The 20,490-nt window shown below is 36.8% G+C and overlaps 5 protein-coding genes across 6 annotated transcripts; 1 reads left to right on the top strand and 4 right to left on the bottom strand.

Moving 5' to 3' along the window:
• Nucleotides 1-204: 204 nt before the first annotated feature.
• LOC102608317 (actin-104-like) lies at nucleotides 205-2,478 on the bottom strand. The gene is made up of 4 exons (XM_006474644.4): nucleotides 1,750-2,478; nucleotides 1,276-1,669; nucleotides 562-1,175; nucleotides 205-435 (listed from the first exon to the last, which is right to left on the bottom strand). Exons 1-4 carry the CDS (start codon nucleotides 1,813-1,815, stop codon nucleotides 370-372), a joined length of 1,140 nt encoding a protein of 379 aa, XP_006474707.1. The 5' UTR covers nucleotides 1,816-2,478; the 3' UTR covers nucleotides 205-369.
• A 136-nt stretch (nucleotides 2,479-2,614) lies between these two features.
• Nucleotides 2,615-4,600, bottom strand: LOC102608027 (uncharacterized). The gene is made up of 5 exons (XM_006474643.4): nucleotides 3,939-4,600; nucleotides 3,699-3,860; nucleotides 3,443-3,614; nucleotides 3,023-3,096; nucleotides 2,615-2,935 (listed from the first exon to the last, which is right to left on the bottom strand). The coding sequence occupies exons 1-5, from the start codon at nucleotides 4,365-4,367 to the stop codon at nucleotides 2,855-2,857; spliced, it is 918 nt and encodes a 305-aa protein (XP_006474706.1). The 5' UTR covers nucleotides 4,368-4,600; the 3' UTR covers nucleotides 2,615-2,854.
• Nucleotides 4,601-5,350: 750 nt separating this feature from the next.
• Nucleotides 5,351-7,889, bottom strand: LOC102607724 (pollen receptor-like kinase 3). The gene is made up of 2 exons (XM_015529107.3): nucleotides 6,174-7,889; nucleotides 5,351-6,074 (listed from the first exon to the last, which is right to left on the bottom strand). The coding sequence occupies exons 1-2, from the start codon at nucleotides 7,573-7,575 to the stop codon at nucleotides 5,500-5,502; spliced, it is 1,977 nt and encodes a 658-aa protein (XP_015384593.1). The 5' UTR covers nucleotides 7,576-7,889; the 3' UTR covers nucleotides 5,351-5,499.
• Nucleotides 7,890-8,026: 137 nt separating this feature from the next.
• On the bottom strand, nucleotides 8,027-10,129 carry LOC102607051 (photosystem I chlorophyll a/b-binding protein 6, chloroplastic). 2 transcript variants are annotated; one of them, XM_006474641.4, is made up of 5 exons: nucleotides 9,979-10,129; nucleotides 9,674-9,853; nucleotides 9,524-9,561; nucleotides 8,332-8,846; nucleotides 8,027-8,225 (listed from the first exon to the last, which is right to left on the bottom strand). In XM_006474641.4, the coding sequence occupies exons 1-5, from the start codon at nucleotides 10,023-10,025 to the stop codon at nucleotides 8,208-8,210; spliced, it is 798 nt and encodes a 265-aa protein (XP_006474704.1). In that variant the 5' UTR covers nucleotides 10,026-10,129; the 3' UTR covers nucleotides 8,027-8,207. The 2 variants fall into 2 exon arrangements, with proteins under 2 accessions (XP_006474704.1, XP_015384594.1); XM_015529108.3 differs by having other exon boundaries at nucleotides 9,674-9,850; nucleotides 9,979-10,107.
• Nucleotides 10,130-10,998: 869 nt separating this feature from the next.
• Nucleotides 10,999-16,964, top strand: LOC102606758 (probable polygalacturonase). The gene is made up of 5 exons (XM_006474638.4): nucleotides 10,999-11,724; nucleotides 12,538-12,658; nucleotides 13,906-14,154; nucleotides 14,644-14,797; nucleotides 16,192-16,964. The coding sequence occupies exons 1-5, from the start codon at nucleotides 11,287-11,289 to the stop codon at nucleotides 16,715-16,717; spliced, it is 1,488 nt and encodes a 495-aa protein (XP_006474701.1). The 5' UTR covers nucleotides 10,999-11,286; the 3' UTR covers nucleotides 16,718-16,964.
• The last annotated feature ends 3,526 nt before the right edge of the window (nucleotides 16,965-20,490 follow it).

Here is a 20,490-nt window from a genome sequence, read left to right on the forward strand (position 1 = left end):
GTAAAAAAATAAATTCTATTAATTAATTCATTATCCCATAAAAACTCAACAATGAATTCTAATTTGTAAATTAATCTGTAAATAATGTATTATAATTTATTTTGTAAAGGGATTTCTCGCTTTTCCTTTTAAAGAAAAAAAAGAAAAGAAAATTGCTTGCATGCCTGTTCAAATTTCCGTTTGTAACAGAGTTTGGCTTTTACTTTTGTGGAAGATTGGAAAATCTACATCTTAGATTTTCCTGTTACAAGAAGAAAACACTCCCTGAATGTGTAGGTATTTTGAATGACACACTTGTCTTTGTCATTGAATTTATTTATTTCATTTCGTAAAAATGAACAATTAACATAGTGGTGAAGAAGAGAGTAATTAGAAGCATTTCATATGCACTACAGAAGGACCAGATTCCATGTAATCTTCCTTTGTAATCCACATCTGCAGAACAGAAGAAAAAAAAAACAGTTAATTTCACCCACAACTGCATGAGTAATCAGATTAATTATCAAGTTATGTTAAACACTAAATAATATAAAAAGATGCCCTCTAATTGAGTTAATTAACCTGTTGAAAAGTGCTTAAGGAGGCCAAAATGGAGCCACCAATCCACACACTGTGCAGCCTCTGTGGTGGTGCAACAACTCTCACTCCCACACCAGGAGATGCAAGATTGCAGAGTTCTTTGGCCAATCTATCAGGCAAGCCTGGTATCAAACTGGTGCCACCGCTGAGCACCACATTCCCATACATTTCCCTTCTAACATCCATATCACTCCTCATGATTGCCCTCACCAAAATCTCATGCGCACCTTCCGTCTCTAATCCCATTCTGCTTGGATCAAACAGAACTTCCGGGGCTTTGAACTGTGCGGCTCCAATAGTTATGACTTGCCCATCTGGCAATTCGTATTGCTTGTCCAGCTGTGAGCTCTCCTTTGACATCGCAAGTTCCTTCTCGAAATCCATTGCTACGTATGACAGTCGCTCTTTTATGTCCCTCACAATTTCTCTTTCGGCTGATGTGGTGAAGATGTAGCCGTCTTTTGTTAAGTTCATGGTGAGGTAATCTGTGAGGTCCTTGCCAGCTAGTTCAAGCCGTTGGATTGCGTGCGGTAATGCATAGCCCTCGTAGATTGGAACTACGTGTGTGACACCTTCCCCAGAATCCATCACAATTCCTGCGTACGATGCATTTTTTTTTTTTGGGGTCAAGTCACTGCTTCTTGATATCGTTGGAGTTTCATTCATGAAAGAATCATTAGTAACAAAATTTTTTACCTGTTGTTCGACCACTAGCATAGAGGGAAAGCACGGCTTGAATAGCTACATAGGTGGCAGGAATTTCAAAACCTTCAAACATGATTTCAACCATCTTCTCTCTGTTAATTTTTGGATTCAGCGGCGGCTCTGTTAATAGAACAGGGTGTTCTTCTATGGTGACTCTGAGCTCCTTATCAAATATATGTTCCCAGAGTCTCTCCATTGCATCCCAATCTCGAACCATTCCACGATTAACAGGATGACTTAATCTGAGGACTCCGCGCTTGGCTTGTGCTTCATCTCCAAAATACATATCCTTTTGTCCAATGCCAATCATGGAATTCTTGTTTCTTGGTTGGCCTATAAGGCTAGGAAATACAACGCATGGAGCATCGTCACCAGCAAACCCAGTCTGCATTAAGGATTTTTTTTTTCAGCAAATGTCTGTAAAGTTCAAACAAGAAGTATTTAGAAGATAATGAATTCATTTACCTTCACCGACCCTGAGCCACTATCACAAACAATTGACCGGAATTCATAAAGGTCCTCCACGCCCATGTCCTGAAAGCTTATCAAGTTGATGTTGAGAGGGAAGAGCAGTCGGAGGGTAGAAGATTAGAAGATATTTAATAGAAAGAAGAAAGACTGAGGGGAATAATCGCGCACGTTTCACTTTGAGATGAATCTTAGAATTACTTTTCGTTTGCTTTGGGAGGATGTCAGAGCATATTTAAAAGGCCAAGGGAAAAGAGTCTTTTCTACTCTGACTTTGCCCATCCCAAAGAATCATTTTTGCCTATATCAATGTATCATTTATCCATCTATTTCTTATCATCTAGGTTATGGATTTATTATGCCTCCAATATCGGTAACAGGAAAAGTTGATACTTGTACCAACATTTTGAACATCTTCCCGCTCCCGCTGCCTGTCAGAAGATGCATTATTGGCCCAAACTTCCTGTGACTTCCAAAGAACCACATGTAATTTATACTTTTTTATGGAGTCGATCCAACCAAATACAGAAACCAAACTGAATGTTGAAAACGTCGACAGTAATGTCATAAACCCAAAAAATGGGGGAGGTCAATAAGTAACCACAACCCCTTGGTTAAATCAGAGGCAAATGGTAGAAATTTTTTTACATCACAGCAGATATATGTTCTCTTGTGCAGTGCATATGATTTTAGGTTCCATGCTACCATTATTCATATAATGAAAATGATGTAAACATAATCTACATTCAACATTATCTTTAAGCTCAATCATTATCACATATTCCATTTAATGCTGAAAATGAATGCAAACATTATTATGAGTGACTGACAAGAAAAAAGTAGGTTCAACAATCAACAACGATACAACAAGATAACGAGACCTTCAAATTGCACTCTCAACTTTCATTGCCAAATGGCAGAATATGGACAGAAGAAACAGATAAGGTCATTCAATACAACCAACATAAACATAAGAACTCCCAGTTTGAACCCCCATAGAAGCAATCCCATTGAGAAGGCACAATAGTCACCAAGTCCTAACCAAGTTGAGCTGCAAATTGATGTTTGACAGATATCTCATGAAACATCCAATCATGACCGGTCATCTTTTAAATACTTTACTAACAAACCCCTGCAGAGAACTCCCCATTCCAGCACCAACAGCTTCAGCCAAATACGTTGCCTGCATAAACATCACTCCATTAGGTTTTGACTCTTACAGAACCATCAAAGGAAGAAAAAAAGATAACTCAAAATGCAAACAGCCTACCTCTTGAAAGGTTTTCTTCAAATCAAAAGCATCTCTTACTCGATCATCCAAGAACCTCGATGTGTCACAAAAATCTGCCAGAGAATGACACAGATTATCAGATGAGAAATTATCCACAAGATTTCATCTCCACGTGAATGGCAGCACCATATATTTGTAATTCCATGATGACAAATATAGGCTGATCCTTCCCTTTTGGCAGCATTCTATCCGATAATGATTTTATAAGGAAACTTAAATTATGCTATACTAGCTAGAAATCCAAATATGCTGTATCTAACCACATTACATCAAAATCATCCTCTGGATTTTCATTGGCCGAGAATAACGTTAAGGGGAAGAAATAAAAAAGCGGGCAAAGGTAAATGTATGTCAAAATCTAGGAATGCCATGCCCCACATATAATAAAGAAAAACAAACCTGGGGAACTATCAGTCAGCATGTAAATCTCAGTTGTGGAATAAATTCCTCCAAGGACGGTGCGCTTCACATACCAATCTATATCTGAAGCCTCATCCCCAACAGCATGCCAAATCTCATCAACCAGCATTGCCCTCTGTTTAAAACTAGTGGGTACATTCAATGGCTGAGCCTACCAAAAGAAGTTACATAAACAGTTTAAATTCCAATCAGAACTTAGCAGTCCAACAAAAAGAAAAGGAAAAAAGATTGGTACTTGGATGCTAAGAGCCTGAGGCCACTTAGAAATGTAAGGCGCTTGCATTTCCAGACGAATTCGAACCAGCTTCGAGATGCGCTGACTCGGAATCAAGTCCTTTAAATCCTCCCCCGAGTCAATTCTATCAATTAGCCTTTGTAAGCAATCATCCATAAAAAACTGAACAAAATGATTAAAAAGAATCAATCAGCAATTAGATCAAATTAATAAGAATCGAAGGAGTGAGTAATTACTTACCTCAACGAGAGCGGCGTCCTTTCTGGGGAAAGATCCAATGATGGAAGGAGACAAGCCAACGTCCCTTGCGCCTGCAATCATAGCCGCCTCGCCCCATCCGTGCTTCGCCACGTGGCGCAGAGACGCCTCGAGCACTCGCGCCTGCTCGTCTCGGTACTCCACAACTCTCGGTCTCTCCCTCTTATGGCTGCGAGCATCACGAGCTTCCTCTGCAGCAGACGAAGACGACGTCGTCTTGGAATCCGTGAAATTAGGGGCTTCATTGTTGACTTGATGATTAGGGCCTGATTGGGGATTTACGGTGGAAGTGGAAAATCGAGAAGAGCAAGTGATTTGACGGAGATTAGGGAGTAATCGCGTACGGCCGCTGCTAACGTTAATCGACGGCACACGGTGCGAGAGTAGGCGTTTCGCTGCCGTTCTGTACATCTTGTTCGTTTTGTGTTCGATAATTTGCTTCACTGAAGTGAAGTGACGCCACGGATAGTTCGGTATATTTTTCTTGTTGGGGAAATCCAAACAGGTTTCCGGGTTCCACGTAGCTGTTGTTATGTGCTTCCACGTGTCTTTGCGTCTGCCGCCCAGACTACTTTTAGTCTGTTGACCGAGTTTTAAAGCTAGTTCAATTAGATCTATAATTGACCATTTCAAACACTAGAACTGAATTAGTGTGTTACCTGATTTCGTTTAATTTTCTTTCACCATCCGCTGATGCTTAATAATACTACCGAATAGTCTATTCATCACTTAATGAAAGGCAAATTGAGCATGCATAAGATGACGTAATAAATTCATTATTCTTTAGATTTAGGAGTATGATTCTCTTCTTATTTTAACTTTTTTTTCTTACATGTGGTATGCATTGGGTAGTGAGATAAAGAGGAGTAATAAAAGAATAAATTTTAACCATGGATAATAGATATGTACATATAACAACGATTAAATCTTTAAAAGTTAAATTGCAACTAAAAAGAGAAGAGGGAGATCGATACATTCATTAACGGCAGAAAAGCAATATTCAAGCCCTGCATGCAACCTGGAGAAAATAGTTTTGAAATAAATGTATACGTCATTCTTGTGGAGAAATTCTTTTGTGCCTCCATTGAATCTTGGTACGTATGCGACGTAATTCCCCATATGTGTTTGAGATTTTCTCCACATTGATCAATTGGACTCATTCTATATCTAAAATTGAGATATATAATCCAGTATTAAATTCTTTTTTTTTTTCTCGTCCTAATTTTAAGCAGTGAAGCTTTAAAATTCCTCTTGAATTCCATGTACAGGCGTTTCTCGTCTGGCAGTAATTTGAAGTGTCAAAAACAAAACTGTTTACCATTTCATGTTTCCATGTATAATTCCCTCGTTCCGAACGATTTACGCGCCGGCATCCCCATTGCAAAAGCATGCAATTACAATTTCCGATCTCTTACGAATTATTGAAAACGTGAGGGCACATGCTTGCACGCACATAAGGACGACCACCTCTCCTATGGTTTGTCTAATAGATAATCCACTAGCATTTGATCTACGGCTGATCGCTCTGAGATTGAAATTCCCTTTAATCGTGTATTTCTTCTATCATCTTTAAGGCTTCCTCCAAGTCTAGCCGTTTCGCAGGTTCGCTCTCGGTACAAGCAAGCCCAATTTTCAGGAGTTGTACCATCATACCAATCGAATTTTCTGCATTGGCCGATATCTCGGGATCGATCAATTCTGCCACTCTATCCTGATCCCCTATCAGCGAACTCACCAATTCCACAACATCAATTCCCCCTTTGGCATTGCTCAGATACTGAGACGGAAACTTTCCTGTGATGACTTCAAGTATGAGAATCCCGAGACAATAAACATCCGACTTTGGAGAAAGTTGCTGGTGTTGGATGTACTCCGGAGATATATAAGCAAACATTGTTTGTGCTACGTGGTTTGGGTTTGTTAACGGATGAAAAGCAAAGTCACCGAGTAATGGCACGTAGTCTTGGCTCAGAAGAACGTTGCTAGACTTGAGATTCCCATGAGGCAGTTCATACGATGCGAATTCTGAATGAATGAAACTCAAACCATTCGCCACTCCCTTGATTATGTTTAATCGAGTAGGCCAATTCAGCTCAGCATGAGAAATCCCTTTTTCACCTGAAGAGTTAAGATTAATATTTAGATTAATAAATGCCAGCTACTATAAAAATAGATATATACGTATCCAGTCTAATATATTATCAGACAATCACATACCATGAAGGAGGAATAAAAGGCTGCCTTTAGGCATGTATTCAGAAACCACGAGCTTCTCGTCCCTCCGAAAATGATAAGCCAAAGGTGCCAAAATATTTGGGTGCTTGATTCTTCCTAACCTTCTCATTTCAGCATCGAAAGTATCCCTTCCTAGTTGGTTCATCTCCCTAATCCTTTTCACTACCACGGTTAATCCATTGGCCATTGCAGCCTTATACGAGGAGCCCAAGCCGCCGTTTCCTAGAACCTCAGCCGCTGCCTTCATCAAATCCGCTAACCCGAACGGATCTTTGTCATCATTTATCATCGACAGGTCACCCATTCCACCGCCCCTTTTCGATGATTTCCGACTTAAATTGCTTTTTCGGCTCGATGTCTCCGTGTACTTCTGGCTGCTGCTGCTGGTGGATTCAGGTACGTGAACTTCCACTACTCGGTTATTACGATCATGGTCCTTTTCTAACATGCTAAAATGAGCACGTTCCTTACGCCTTGCGAAAAAGACTGCTACCACTATGAAAATAATTAGGAAACCAATAATAACCCCAGCAATCACCAACTTGTAGTCTTGGCCGGCGCCACCGGGACTATATGGCATTGGTGGTTCATTGTATGGCGGTAAAGGTGGCTCTGTGGCTGGTGGCTCTGTGGCTGGTGGCTCTGAAGCTGGTGGCTCTGTAGGCGGCGGTGTAGGTTTGCTGCACTGTTTCCGAAGGGGCTTACCACAAAGTTTATCATTATCGGCAAATGGTTTGGGACCGAATTTGGATAAGCCCTTGGGGATTTCTCCTTCCAGGTTATTGTTTGAGAAGTCCAGGGAAACTATAGATGTGGGCTGTATTGGTTCTGGTATTAGCCCTGAGAATCCATTGCCATGGAGATGTAATTCTGTGAGATTTTGCAGATTCATTAGAGAGTCAGGTATTTTCCCGGTGAATTTGTTGTTATCAAACCAAAGTTTCTGCAGAGGCGTCATGGGTGCAAAAAAATCATCCGGTATTTCCTCCGAGAAGTTGTTGCTAGACAAGTACAGAGCATTCAAAGCACCGAGTTTATTAAATTCTGGGATCGCACCTGTGAAAAAATTGTTCTGAAGAGCAATACTTGTAAGTCCGGCAATCTGACCTAATGCTTCGACATCGATGGTTCCAGAGAGAGACATGTTCTGTAAGAAGAGGCTTGAAACAACTCCATTGATGCACATGACGCCTTGCCACTTGTCAGTACAAGGATTGGAGATTGGTTTTGGATCCCAAGAATCCAAGACTCCATTATGGACCAAAGATTTCTTGAATAGAATAAGAGCCTGGTTATCGGGTAAGGAGAAGGTGAGCTTGGATGGATACAGGATGAGGAGGAGGAGGAGGAGGAGAAGGAGTTGGTGGAGGCGAACAACGACCATTGCCAAGGCTGAATTAGCCTGAGCCGGGAAGGGGACAGCTCCGGATAGAAATTACGAGCCGCGCTGTTCGGAGAGATTGTGTGGTTGTCTCTGGTAATTACTTGTTTGGGTTGCTGTTTTTCCTTGTGCATTGTGGGGCTTGGAAACGGAGCTGGCGTGTTACCAGAGATTCTAAGAATAGGACTGGAGTTGAGGATTGACAAGCAAATCATTGAGAGGCAGCGTAGCAACTTTGTTGACGTCGTCAGCCTAATTTAATAAAACATGTCACAATGCCCCCTTTTTCCGCAATGAAATTCCATGATGTAATTAATCTTTACCACAACACACGTCCCCATGTTCTTTTGTTACTTCATAAACAATCTTAAAATAGATAGGCCTTATTTTTCTATTAAAACAAAATTTTCAAAAATTTCATAACTACGCGTTATTTTGCTTTGGATCGCCTGAATATAGAAATTTGGTTGATTTATCTTAAGAATCAAGAATCAGATCAAATTCTAGAACTACTCTTTTTTGTACGTACAATTGTTCTGCCCATGACAAAAGACCATACACTGTAAATGCATGTATCCCTCGTTGTTGATTCTACAGCTCAAATTTTGGGATTCTTCTCAGTACCAATCCAAGCATCATTGTGATGTGAAAGCCTGAAAAAAAAAATTATGCATTGAAAATATAAGAAATGCAACTCTTTTTCAGATCAAAGATGTTTAAAAATATAATTTTTTTTGGAGAATTTGGAATAAACCTCACCGAGAATACGTTGCAATGACCAGGATCTGCAACATGGCAAGCCAAGTTTTCAAGGGGACCCTGCCCTGTATAAATGGCTTGGAAGCAGAAGCCAACGAAAGCTAGCATAGCAAGACGCCCATTCTTTATTTCCTTAGTCCTCAACACCATCACAGGCTCTGGGGACCCTCTTCCCCACATCATGGGATCAAACCATATCCCACCAGGGTAGCCAACATCTGGCTTCGGCTTTGTCTTGTTTGGGAGATCTGGTTGAATGTCAACACATCCTGGATTAATTATATCAGCCCATCTTCTGCCTTCTACCCATCCCATCAGGGCCAACTGAACCACAAATAAAGTTGTGGGGTCTGCAAAGTATTCACGAGAACCAGCATCGTACCATGAGAAGTTCTCAATGAGGCCAATGCTTTCAAGCCATTCTGGTATGAGGATTCCAGCCACAGCCAGCATTGCCCACCTGCCGTGAATTAGCTCAGCTTGAGCAAACCATTTAAGCAACTCTGGATCAGACCCTGGAAAATAAGATTTAATTTAGGGATGAGCCATGTGTACAAATCTACCATGTTGGATGTCAATTGTCAGCAACTTATATCATATTAGAAGTTCTTGTAGCAAAATGAAGGATGAGCTACTTCTGAAAGGTACTCCAAGTACCCCTCCAAGAAATAAAGACAAGGTTAATGACCTTAACCATACAAGCTAATTAAGCGTCCTGCTTGCCTTTCCCTGGAAAAAAATATTTAGGCAGGACAGGGTCACATGGGACAATCCAATAAAATTATGCTCGGTGTTTCAACTTTCAAATGTTCTTCCTTGTTACTATAATCACTATCAATAATCGAGATATTTCAAAATCAATGAGTATGTGGACTGTGGTAAGATTCTATAGGAAGGACATACAAAATGACATAATGTACCTGTCTTATGAGATGCCTGTCCTACTTAAGACTAATCTTATACCCAGATGACAGAACCGACTCACCCGCCATTAATTCTTTTCACTTACAACACAATTAATTATCTGAGGAATAACTTACAATTGAGAAGAGTTAAATCTATCAAATGTAGCAGGAAAAACAAGGTTCAAAAAAATTAAAAAAAAAAGGTTTGATCATCATTATAACCAAAAGTTCAGCATAATATTCCGGAAAGATGCTTAATTAATTCTAAACACATTTAGAATTCATACCTAATCCAAGAGGATCGAAGCCATAATCTCCCGGAAGGCTGTTCAACACAGAGATAAGAAGTCATATTACCATGATACCCAGAAAAAAAGAAAATGCCAATTCTAATTACACAGTCATCGGTTACAAACGGAATTAAGAAGAGAGAATGCCTGCCATCAAGCCAAGAGGGCGGTGTGCTGCCAGGGAACCACAATGGTCTGTCCGGAGGGAGCGGTTCACAAACACTTGACACTCCTTTTGTTGCATTCACTATCACACCACCTCTTCCCACTAGGCATTTTGTAATCTTCTCTGTAAAACGTTTCTGAGGTATGTCCCTGCACCTGCTGCTGTTCACGATTGAACAGGAAAATAGCAGGAGAATTGTTTCAATGCATGAAAGACAATAAATCTATATCCATTCAATGTAATAATAATAATTCTTCATAATTAAAGAAATTGTTGTGTATGTGACCTGAATGGGAGGGTCGAAAGTGCTGTAGAAGCAATGGCTAGGGCCATGGATGAGAATGAAGATGACAAAGCTTTGCTCAGTCGGGAGCTTATCCACTATTCGACTCTACATATACATACATATATATATATATGCAAGCATAGGTTACTCGTGTCAAGATAAAACCGGATGACTTGGGAGAGGAAAAAGTGGAATAACATGCTATCATAACCTGACACGTGGAAGAGATGGAAAAGCGATTGTAAGTTTATTATAACCGTTAACGAACAACTTTCTCAGTTATAAGTAACCAAAGGCTGGTTGGATTTCCTCTGGGCCTAATTGGAACAGGCCCATTAGCATGAACCCAGTCTAAATGGAAAAGGACAAAATATTACATTCATTGCGTACATGGAAAATCACTCGCAGAAATGAGGTTTTTGGTGCGTACGGGGCGTAGATCATCACAATACTTGTGCTTTTCAATTTTCAGCGACTGATTGCAACTGTTTACTTGTTCACCTACTGGGTATCCACCTTCTGGAATCTTGATTGGTGAATACGTCACCGCTACTGCTCGTACTACAGTCCCGTGACCATTTCTTCTTGTTTAATCTCACTTTCATTAAGAAAAAGAAATAAAACTTCTGATCATATACCAAATGAAAGGGCAATATTATTAGCCGTTGGTTCTTGTACCACATATTTAGAAATTGCATGATATTGATAGGTTGATGCATGCTTTTAGAGCATTAGAGTCGTGTATTTTTCATTTTAGCTTTGTGTGCATTATAAAAAGTTTTAAACGTACGTTAAAAAAAATGCAACATGCAACATGTGAGTAGTCCTTCTAAATTCTAATGATCAAACCGCCACTACATTAGTTTAAAATTTTGAAAGTTTAAAAAGAATTAGAAAAACATAATCTCTTCTGAACATTAAGAATTTAATTATCAGGGGCAGCCGGGCAGGTGCAGGTGCCGTATAAAAAAAAAAATCCTAATTCAAAATTGTGGTAGTTGAAAACCAGTGTCTAATCTAATCCATAGTGTACAGAGGTCGAGTAGAATGATGTTTCTAAGTCGATACGTGTCCTAATTTGACAGCAGTTGCATAGACAGTCTATGAAACCTTAAGTGTCGGAATAACAGAACCAGAATCGACTTCCTCTGCTGCTCAGTTGCAGCTTTTCACACTCTTTCCTTCAAATGTACTCCTGTCTCTGATCACTAACATCTCACCCCATCCCCTCTTCAAACTATTAGATCTCGTCCCCTCTCGCAAAATTGATGACTCTCAAAACTAAATCCTAAAAAAATAAAAAAACAAATGGTGGAGATATTATCGTTAGGGCGGTTTCACTTGCACCAAAACCGCCCGGACCTGCGCCGGTGGGTCCCGGCATTCCTCTCCTCGCACAAGACCCTCTTCACCGTGCTATGGCTGGCCGCCTTCGCTTCTGTCTTCATCTGGCAGCGAAACGCCGTCGTTGGGGGCTTCTTGTTTCTCAGATGGGGCGTGGCTTCGAGGCCGATCCCAAGGTTGAGACCCGCGGCGTTCAACTTGACGGATTTCGGCGGAGTCGGCGACGGCGTTACTCTCAATACGGAGGCCTTTCAGAGGGCGGTTTACGCGATTTCGAAGCTTGGAAAGAAAGGCGGTGGCCAGCTTAATGTGCCGCCTGGAAGGTGGCTTACTGCTCCTTTTAATTTAACTAGTCACATGACTCTGTTTCTTGCAGAGGATGCTGAGATTCTAGCTATTGAGGTCAGTGTGACTGTTTTATTATTGTTATTATTATATGTGTTGGATTGGAAATGATTAATTGGCATTGCGCCATTACGTTTAGGATTTTTTATAGTAATGAGATCATGGCTCTCTGGAATTCCAGTAATTTATATAAAGGTTGATGTGGATTCGTTTTAGTTGTGCAATTCTGGCGTTCTGTTTCTTTTTTGGGAAATATTATTTTGTTGATAGAATGGATGGTTTCTTTTTTTTTTGGCAATTGTAAGCTTGTATTATATTATGATTTAGACGGTGGCTATATACTGCCTTGTCAACTTGCTCAATCCTTGTTTATAACATTCATTCTGATTAGATCACATTAGCTCTTCTCAACGTAATTAGTTGGAAGGTGGCTGATTTCGCTCTGATTCCTTGTTGCAATCATTTCCTCAAGTTCATCATACATCAAGAGCGTGCTATCTGTGTGAATGTGCATTGTGAGATGTTAAGACTTTGATCTACTAGGAAGTAGGAACTGTATTCTTTATATAGTTAAATTTCGCTGTTGGTTTCCTCAATTTTTAAGTCATAAAAATCTTCTTTCTAAATAGTTTGCATTGTTGTATACTGCTATTTATTTCCTTTCTTGATTGAAATATTTTCCTATGCATATCTAGTTTAACAGACTGTCATCACTATTGAAATTTTGACATTATAGTTGTGGAAGTAGATCTTGTTTTTCAAACTTCTTTACCTCAACGATTTCATTTATTATTTTACCTCTTTCAATCTCTAATCATCGAAAGATATTGGTTATATTGGATCTCTCATTCTTATGTAATATTTTAACAGAATGAGAAGTACTGGCCACTAATGCCTCCATTGCCTTCATATGGTTATGGGAGAGAACATCCTGGCCCTCGGTTTGGGAGTTTCATCCATGGTCAAAACCTCAAAGATGTTGTAATAACAGGTTGGTTCATCTTTCTCAGTTCAGTTTTATGGCTTTTTTATATTTATTCTTCAATGCCTTTGACTTTTTCTTTGTCCATTTTTCTTCTGCTAAATAATTTGTCATACTGATCAAGTAGAAAGGCCTTTTTTTGGAAACTTGACTGATATAAAATGCCCAACACTAGAGGCACTAGTAAAAGGAATTCCTTTTTTTTTAAGTTCTCAAGACTTCTATTAATCTTAAACTAATTCAACATTTTATTTACACATCCTTGTGTTTTGATATAAGATTCAGAGTTTTTTGTTGAAAATTTATGGTTAACTGTCATATAAACTTAGTCTAGTATATCTATTGAGAATCTTTTTTATAGGTAAACTTGCCTTGGCCCTATCATCCTGCTCAGTATTGCCCGTGACTCATACTAGCATCCCGCTAGGAATTGCCCATAACTCATATTATAACTTCTGTTTAATAATGCTCTAATGAAAAGGAAAAATATATAATTTAAAAAAAAAGGGGCCGATCTCATAAGAAGGCTATATTATGTTATCTAACACCAAAATGGTGTTCTGTGGAATGCCCCAACTCGGAAGCATGTCTTTTCTTTATCGTAGTTTGGCTTGCTTAAAGAACTAAAATGGAATTAAAAAGAGGTTTTGCTTTTGGTGTCCTTCCTTCATAATAAAAAGCATCAAATCTGACTGGATCTGTACCAACTGAAATTGCAGGTTTCGAAACAAGTCTGATTAACCATTGAACACACTATTGTTTTGATTGGTAAATGTTGTACAAATATAATAGAATCTATCTACATATAGCAAAGGAGTGTAATCAGGAGACCCTTTTCAGATATTAAGGTCATTTTAGGAGAATCCGGATTGTGGGATAGCTAGTTCCTGACTGCCTTTGCCTTTTGACCTTAAAATGTCACTGGCCGGGCTACTCCACAGTGGTATGCCTCCCTTAAGTATACTCAAAACATAACTTTCTTACTAGAAATTACAATCTATGTTACAGTAACAGAGGAGTAATCAAAAAGGAAGGAGAAGATTCTTAGCTACTCCGGGGATTATAGCCATCACTGACTTGTGCAATATGAATTTGTTTAGTTGAAAATTAACTCCTTATTAGTTGACCATAAAGGTTTGCACTGAATACTGATATGACTGTAATTCTGGTTAAAATCAATCCTTGCACCTTTCTTTGTTGTAAATGTTGATCTCCTGACTTGGTTTGATTTGGTTTATGTATCTGCTGAGCAACAGGGCATAATGGTACTATCAATGGACAAGGACAAGCATGGTGGAAGAAATATCGCCAAAAGCTTCTTAATAACACTAGGGGCCCACTTGTGCAGATAATGTGGTCTAGTGACATTCTCATCTCTAATATAACTTTGCGTGATTCTCCATTTTGGACCCTTCACCCATATGACTGCAAGAATGTAACAATCAGGAATGTTACAATTTTGGCTCCCATAGTTGAAGCTCCAAACACTGATGGAATTGATCCCGGTAAGTAGTAGTAGTCTGATCTTTATTTTTTGTTTTGGCAATTGGCTAACAGCCTAACACAGCTTTAAGTGAACACATTTAGCCAATCATAGATTAAAACTAATGTGGGCCACAAATTACACAATTGTATAATGTTAATTATTTTGAATTCAAGACAGAGAAAGTGAAATAGGAGAGAAAAATGATCTAAAAGGCATTTAAGTGATCGTGATGAAGGATGGGAAAATATTCCACTGCAGAGGTTTTATATTATAAACCAAATGAACTTGATTTGTGCACTGGCTGTGAACCATTTAAGGATATTATAAATTGCAACCTTGTAATAAGGTAAATATGAATACATCACATTGGATGCCTCAAAATCTAGGCTTTCATTTCCAAGATACAGCTATTTGGTTTACTACAGTAATTCTCATCTGTGAATTTTATTTTCCATTTTCTTGTTTCATTCTGAATGTGACTAACTCCTAATTTTTTATGCATAAACAGATTCATGCGAGGATATGGTGATTGAGGATTGTTACATAAGTGTTGGGGATGATGCAATTGCAATAAAGAGTGGATGGGATCAGTATGGAATTGCTTATGGACGACCTTCAATGAACATTCTCATCCGTAACCTTGTTGTTCGATCTATGGTCAGGTGAAATTTCTTGTATATTTTGCTTTCATTTTATGCTAGTTGCTTTGATGTTCTCGCAAAGTATGTTCTATGATTACATGTGTATGCATAAGCTCTATTCATATGTGTGCTTGAATAGTGCGCATAATTGAATCTTTCAGAAGTCTCTCTTCATGCTTGATTGTGCCTGTGAACTTTAGCATGGGTAGTGTGTGCCTTTATGTTTATGGTCTAAATTATGAATAATTGTCCCCAAGAGCGGAGCCCGTGCCTAAGTAATATCCTCTTTTGTAGTTACCTTATTGCTAGTTTTTGAGTCATCCTCTATAAAAGTTAGCATAAATGCTTGGTTTATATTCCAAGTATGATAAGCTAGTTTCAAGTCCAAAATTCTTTCGCCCAACTTTTCATGTATTTTATACTCTTGATTTTATTCTGTTTTAGTAAATTATGGGCAAAATAAAAAGGAAGATCTTATCATTATTCTTGATGATGTTATAATTGTTTCAGTGAATTGGTTTGGTCAGTTTTTAAAAAAGCAACGCGTATCTCTCTACAGTTCGCGAGGATAAAAGTTGTTAGATACATGTAATTATATTTGTGGGTAAAAGCTCATTTAGTCCCTATATTTTAAGATTAGTATTTATTTAGTCCCTATATTTTTAAAAATACCTCGAAATATCCCTACCGTTAAAGTATTGATACCCCTACCGTTACTTTTTATTTCTTTTAGCTTACTTTTACAATATTATCCTTTTATAATAATTTTTTATTTGGACATTAATAAAAATAAAATAATTAAATTACCAATTTAACCCTAAAAATTATATTAATTTTTAATTGTCAAAAATTAAATTATTACTTTTTATTTCTTTGGGCTTACTTTTACAATATTACCCTTTTATAATGATTTTTTGTTTGGACATTAATAAAAAAATATAATTAAATTGCTAATTTAATGCTAAAAAATAAATAAATATATATATATTAATTTTTAATTGTCAAAAGTTGTATGCAAACTACCAAGTGTGCAAATGGTGCTTGAAAAAAAATTAATATAATTTTTTTTTATTTTCTAGGGTGAAATTGGTAATTTAATTATTTTTTTTATTAATGTCGAAATAACAAAATTATTATAAAAGGGTAATATTGTAAAAGTAAGCCAAAAGAAATAAAAAGTAACGATAGGAGTATCAATACTTTAACGGCATGAATATTTTGAGGTATTTTAAAAAATATAGGGACTAAACGGACAGTAATCTTAAAATATAGGGACTAAATAAGCTTTTACCCTTATACTTATACATATGTATGTAGAGAGGCAAAAATTAGCTGTCGGTCTTATGTAGGAGTAATTGCATGTCTTCTCTCTTTAGATGGTAACTGAGATCCACCTTGCCGGTACTGTGGAACAGTGCAGGTGTATCCATAGGTAGTGAGATGTCTGGTGGTGTGTCAAATGTGACGGTTGAGAACCTCCTTGTGTGGAGTTCAAGGCGTGCAGTTCGGATCAAGACCGCCCCTGGAAGGGGCGGATATGTTCAAAATATAAACTATCGGAATCTGACATTTGACAATGTCCGAGTTGGGATTGTAATCAAGACAGATTACAATGAACACCCAGATGAAGGTTATGATCCAAAGGCACTTCCAATACTTAAAGATATAAGCTTCATTGGAGTCCATGGTCAGGGAGTACGCGTGCCTGTTCGTATCCATGGAAGTGAAGAAATTCCGGTAAGAAATATCACTTTCCAAGATATGTCAGTGGGATTAACATACAAGAAGAAGCATATTTTTCAGTGCGCCTTCATTCAAGGCCGTGTAATAGGGACCATCTTCCCTGCTCCTTGTGAGAACCTTGACCTGTATGATGAGCAGAAAAGGCTCCTCAAGCGCTCTATGTCCCAGAATGTAACAGATATAGATTACGATTTTTGAGGTGTCAGGTCCTCAACTTCCGGTGCCTGTCTTTTGGGAGGCCAAATGTATTGTTGGTATTAGATATAACCATAATGGGCGAAATTAGAGCAGCAGTTGTTTTTATTTTTTATTTTTTTATCTTTTTACCCCTTCTTTTGGGGCTCCGTTTCATCTTTTCTTACTTGAAGGAGTTGTATGTACAGAGAATCTTCAGTTGTTAATACATTCACGAGGTTTATTGAAATGCATAATTTGTACCGCACCATCCATTTCTCTTGAACCAAACGGGGCTACCGAATGGTGAATTGTTCTTAAATCTTGATTTCTGAAAATCCGATAAAATTCTGCAGAAGTAATGGTTGAATTGCTGGCAGCACCTTCATTAGCTCTTGTGTTGAAAATGAAAAGAATTATTTGCTGCTCGGCAATGCGGATGAGGAGACAAAAACGTTCACGGTAGCAGTAGGGTCCAGTTTCATGAACTTCCAAAAAAATAAAAAATCTATCTCACCACAACCAGAAGCTTTTTTTTAAAAAAAAAAAAATTTTAAAAGTGTGTCAATACAAATCTTAACCATTATTGTCAGCAACTCAACGCTGAATTGGTAAGAGTAATGCATTAAATTTTTTAGGTTCATTTGCCGTATCATCAATTTGTTTTACAAAATAACAAAAGAAAAAAAAAGGAAGAAAAATATTGGGCACTTACCGTACAACTAGCTTGTCGCTTATATAACCATGGAGGTAGGCTAAGGTCGCGTCGCTTGGGGCTGGCGGTTGATCACTTTTGGCTTTTTCTTTTTTTTTTTTTAAAGTCGTCGTATTGAGTGGCTATTGAACACTTGACTGCACAAATAGAAACAAAACTAGTATCAGTTTGAATCTTTAATACAAAAGGGCACACTATGTCCTCACTAGAGTTTCCTCACTAGAGAGATTTTAACAAATTAGGAAAATCGTGTGAAAAAGAAATTTAAGAGATGTTATTGTGAATTGTTTAATAATAGGAGAAAAAGACAGGTGTCAAATAGATATGGGTATAAGGACGTTGAATCTTTTAGTACCGAATCTGAAAACAGCGAGTGGGCTGCGTGCGGGGTCCAGTGTTTCCTCAATTTGGTTTTACACCTGTAATTATTATGGACATATTCTCGTAATATGCTTTGTAGATTACCTAATCAATGACAGAGAAGGGAGAAGTCTATGTTACAGCTTCTGTAAGTAACAGCAGCCAATGGGAAACTTCCACGGGTGCTAGAGGGGAGAGAAAGAGGCCCCAACGCAAGGTGATGGAAATGGGAAATACCTATTTGATATAACTTATCTTATAGTTTTAAGTACTTATTTAATTTGATAAATTTTTATCAACATTTTTTTTTGGTTGTTTGATTATTTTTTAGTAAAACTTTTAAAGATTAAATAAGCTATTATATCTCTACTAGTAAAAACTCAAATTTTAAATTTTGTAGAGTCGAGATTAAAAAGTTTTTTAAATTATTAAAATATCTAAAATATTACTTACTTATTTGATGGCGTTGTTTATTTTTTATAACATAATTTTAAAAAAAAATCTCTATTAAATTGATTTTATAATTTTTGATATAAACTCTCATTGCCAACTAAAAATTTTTAAGTAAAATTTTTATTAACAAAAGCTCCTTAAGGAGCTCCATTTAAAAACTAGACCAAATGGGGCCTTAGCAATTATAAATTGCCCTAAATATAACTTACAGATTATCGAAAGTAAAATAAAAAGAGACCAAAAATATTTTATTTATGTAACACCTGTGATGAGTGATTATATAATTTATCTCGAGATTGAATGTGATTTTTAAGTAATTTAATTTGGTTGGTCATTTGAATTAAAAAATTATAAAAAATAAAAAAGTTGATTTAAATTTTATTTTTTTATCTTTTGAAATTAAAAAAAAAAATTGAAAAAGGAGTGATCATGTAACTTAAAACGTTGAAAAAGATCATCACCATTCACCATGTTGGTTCAATAATGTTATCTGAATAAAGTGATGGTTTAATTAACACGACAGAGTTACAAATTGAAGCCTATTCCTCGTTGTTTCTTTCACAATCATTCTTAACAAAGCAGCAAAATAAATTGATTTTAATAATGTCCCTAGCTGGCACGTCGTGCATTTTGTGCAAATTAACTTACCAATTAAAAAGGAGTTAACGCAATATTTTTTTATTACCATATAAAGCGTTTTGATTTTTTTTCATATAATAATGTTATCATCAAAGGAATTCCCAATTACCTAATGGGACACGTATTCAGTGAATGGGCCCACTGAAATTATATTTTAAACTTTGATTAATTAGTATGTTTTGTGTTTAGCAAACGTGTGTTAGAATATACGGTTGGTCTGTGTTATAATATGATAGACGGCTATTTTGTCACTTTTTTATTACATACTTTTCATTTTTTCATATATCATTTTATACTTATTTTAGCTTAACATATATGTATATATATTAATATATATACATATATTAATCTCTTCTCTTTATTTTATTGAGATGAAAATATTAAGAGAAAGCGACTAAAATGACAGAATCATCAGAAGTGACGATATTCTTATTATTTTCTACCACTTTTCGTTGCATTTTTTTCTTTTTTTTTAAATTAAATTTCATCAATTTATTTTCATTTTTTTCCTCATTTATGCATGCACTTTTTGAAATGAAAACGTTAAAGAAATGAGAAATTAAGTTACTAGAGCTGATAAGATTCTTGTGCCTTTTTGGCACATTCTTATTACATTATTAACACTCTTTTATAATATTTTTTTTCCATTGTTTTATCTTCATATTTTTGTCCGTTTATATTCAACCCTTTCTTGAGATGAGAACATTAATAGAGAGCTGTTAAAATGACGAAAAAGCCACCGCTTCCCTATAAATATCAATTAAAATTACAGAAGAACAAGTGAACCATGTACAATTTTTTACGATGAACAATTTGATCCGATGAAAATAAAGCTTCCACAAATATGTATATACCATTATTATTAAAAATTGGACAAATTCAAAGCAAAGTTTTTTTTTTTTTTTTTGAGAGAAAGTATAACTTTCATTCATTCAACTTTCATTCATTCAATTGGACAAATACAGCACACTCCACGAGGGTGTAATTCCTTAGCTCACTCACCGGCAAATTTGGCGTTAGAGCTAAATGATTTTGTTTTTTGGGTAGATAATATACCAAAATTCAAAGCAAAGTTGTTTGGCCTTGACAGCGATAGAATACCGAAATGCATGTGGAAGATGTAGAGCATGCATGTGCAAGGCAATTAACTTTTAGTAGAAGGGGAAAAAAAAGCTGAAAATTTTGGCATTAACTGTCACGATTGTGAACCACTTGGGAGATAAAAAAGCTATGTTTTACAAAATTTATGAAATTATTAACTTTTCAATTCGTCCATCACAAAAATTATTATTTAATTCAGATTATCAATTTATTGAGAATTAATTCAATGAGATTTTAACATAAATAGTTACTTATTATCATGTTTACGCTTCTCAACCATTAATTGCTTCAACTAATTTTTGTTTCCACACACAAATTTATTGTAAAGATAATTCAATCGTGTGTCTTTCTTCAAATAACAATTTTCTTGCCATAAAAAACAGTTTTCTTGTCACAAACAGAATTCCCCAATATTTTATATGTGCTTACTTTACAGCAGATTAGACTGCATTTTGAACACCCCTAAATCCCTACATCTACTTCCTATCATTTCATTCTTAATTCATTTTTTTCTTTCATTAACGTTACA

The sequence above is a fragment of the Citrus sinensis genome, chromosome 9 (assembly GCF_022201045.2).
Source record: "Citrus sinensis cultivar Valencia sweet orange chromosome 9, DVS_A1.0, whole genome shotgun sequence".
Taxonomy (NCBI): domain Eukaryota; kingdom Viridiplantae; phylum Streptophyta; class Magnoliopsida; order Sapindales; family Rutaceae; genus Citrus; species Citrus sinensis.

What these genes read in the sequence shown, in the direction of transcription:
- LOC102608317 (XM_006474644.4), bottom strand. Translation starts at nt 1,815, where the DNA reads ATGGGCGTGGAGGACCTTTATGAATTCCGGTCAATTGTTTGTGATAGT. An exon ending in GTGGCTCAGGGTCGGTGAAG is followed by an intron (nt 1,670 to 1,749) that starts GTAAATGAATTC and finishes TCCTTAATGCAG; the next exon opens with ACTGGGTTTGCTGGTGACGA. An exon ending in TGCTAGTGGTCGAACAACAG is followed by an intron (nt 1,176 to 1,275) that starts GTAAAAAATTTT and finishes CATCGTACGCAG; the next exon opens with GAATTGTGATGGATTCTGGG.
- LOC102608027 (XM_006474643.4), bottom strand. Translation starts at nt 4,367, where the DNA reads ATGTACAGAACGGCAGCGAAACGCCTACTCTCGCACCGTGTGCCGTCG. An exon ending in GCTGACTGATAGTTCCCCAG is followed by an intron (nt 3,097 to 3,442) that starts GTTTGTTTTTCT and finishes ATTCTCTGGCAG; the next exon opens with ATTTTTGTGACACATCGAGG. An exon ending in TGAAGAAAACCTTTCAAGAG is followed by an intron (nt 2,936 to 3,022) that starts GTAGGCTGTTTG and finishes ATGTTTATGCAG; the next exon opens with GCAACGTATTTGGCTGAAGC.
- LOC102607724 (XM_015529107.3), bottom strand. Translation starts at nt 7,575, where the DNA reads ATGGTCGTTGTTCGCCTCCACCAACTCCTTCTCCTCCTCCTCCTCCTC. An exon ending in CCTTTTATTCCTCCTTCATG is followed by an intron (nt 6,075 to 6,173) that starts GTATGTGATTGT and finishes TTAACTCTTCAG; the next exon opens with GTGAAAAAGGGATTTCTCAT.
- LOC102607051 (XM_006474641.4), bottom strand. Translation starts at nt 10,025, where the DNA reads ATGGCCCTAGCCATTGCTTCTACAGCACTTTCGACCCTCCCATTCAG. An exon ending in CTTTCGACCCTCCCATTCAG is followed by an intron (nt 9,854 to 9,978) that starts GTCACATACACA and finishes AATCGTGAACAG; the next exon opens with CAGCAGGTGCAGGGACATAC. An exon ending in CCCTCTTGGCTTGATGGCAG is followed by an intron (nt 9,562 to 9,673) that starts GCATTCTCTCTT and finishes TGTGTTGAACAG; the next exon opens with CCTTCCGGGAGATTATGGCT.
- LOC102606758 (XM_006474638.4), top strand. Translation starts at nt 11,287, where the DNA reads ATGGTGGAGATATTATCGTTAGGGCGGTTTCACTTGCACCAAAACCGC. An exon ending in CAAAGATGTTGTAATAACAG is followed by an intron (nt 12,659 to 13,905) that starts GTTGGTTCATCT and finishes GCTGAGCAACAG; the next exon opens with GGCATAATGGTACTATCAAT. An exon ending in GTTGTTCGATCTATGGTCAG is followed by an intron (nt 14,798 to 16,191) that starts GTGAAATTTCTT and finishes ACTGTGGAACAG; the next exon opens with TGCAGGTGTATCCATAGGTA.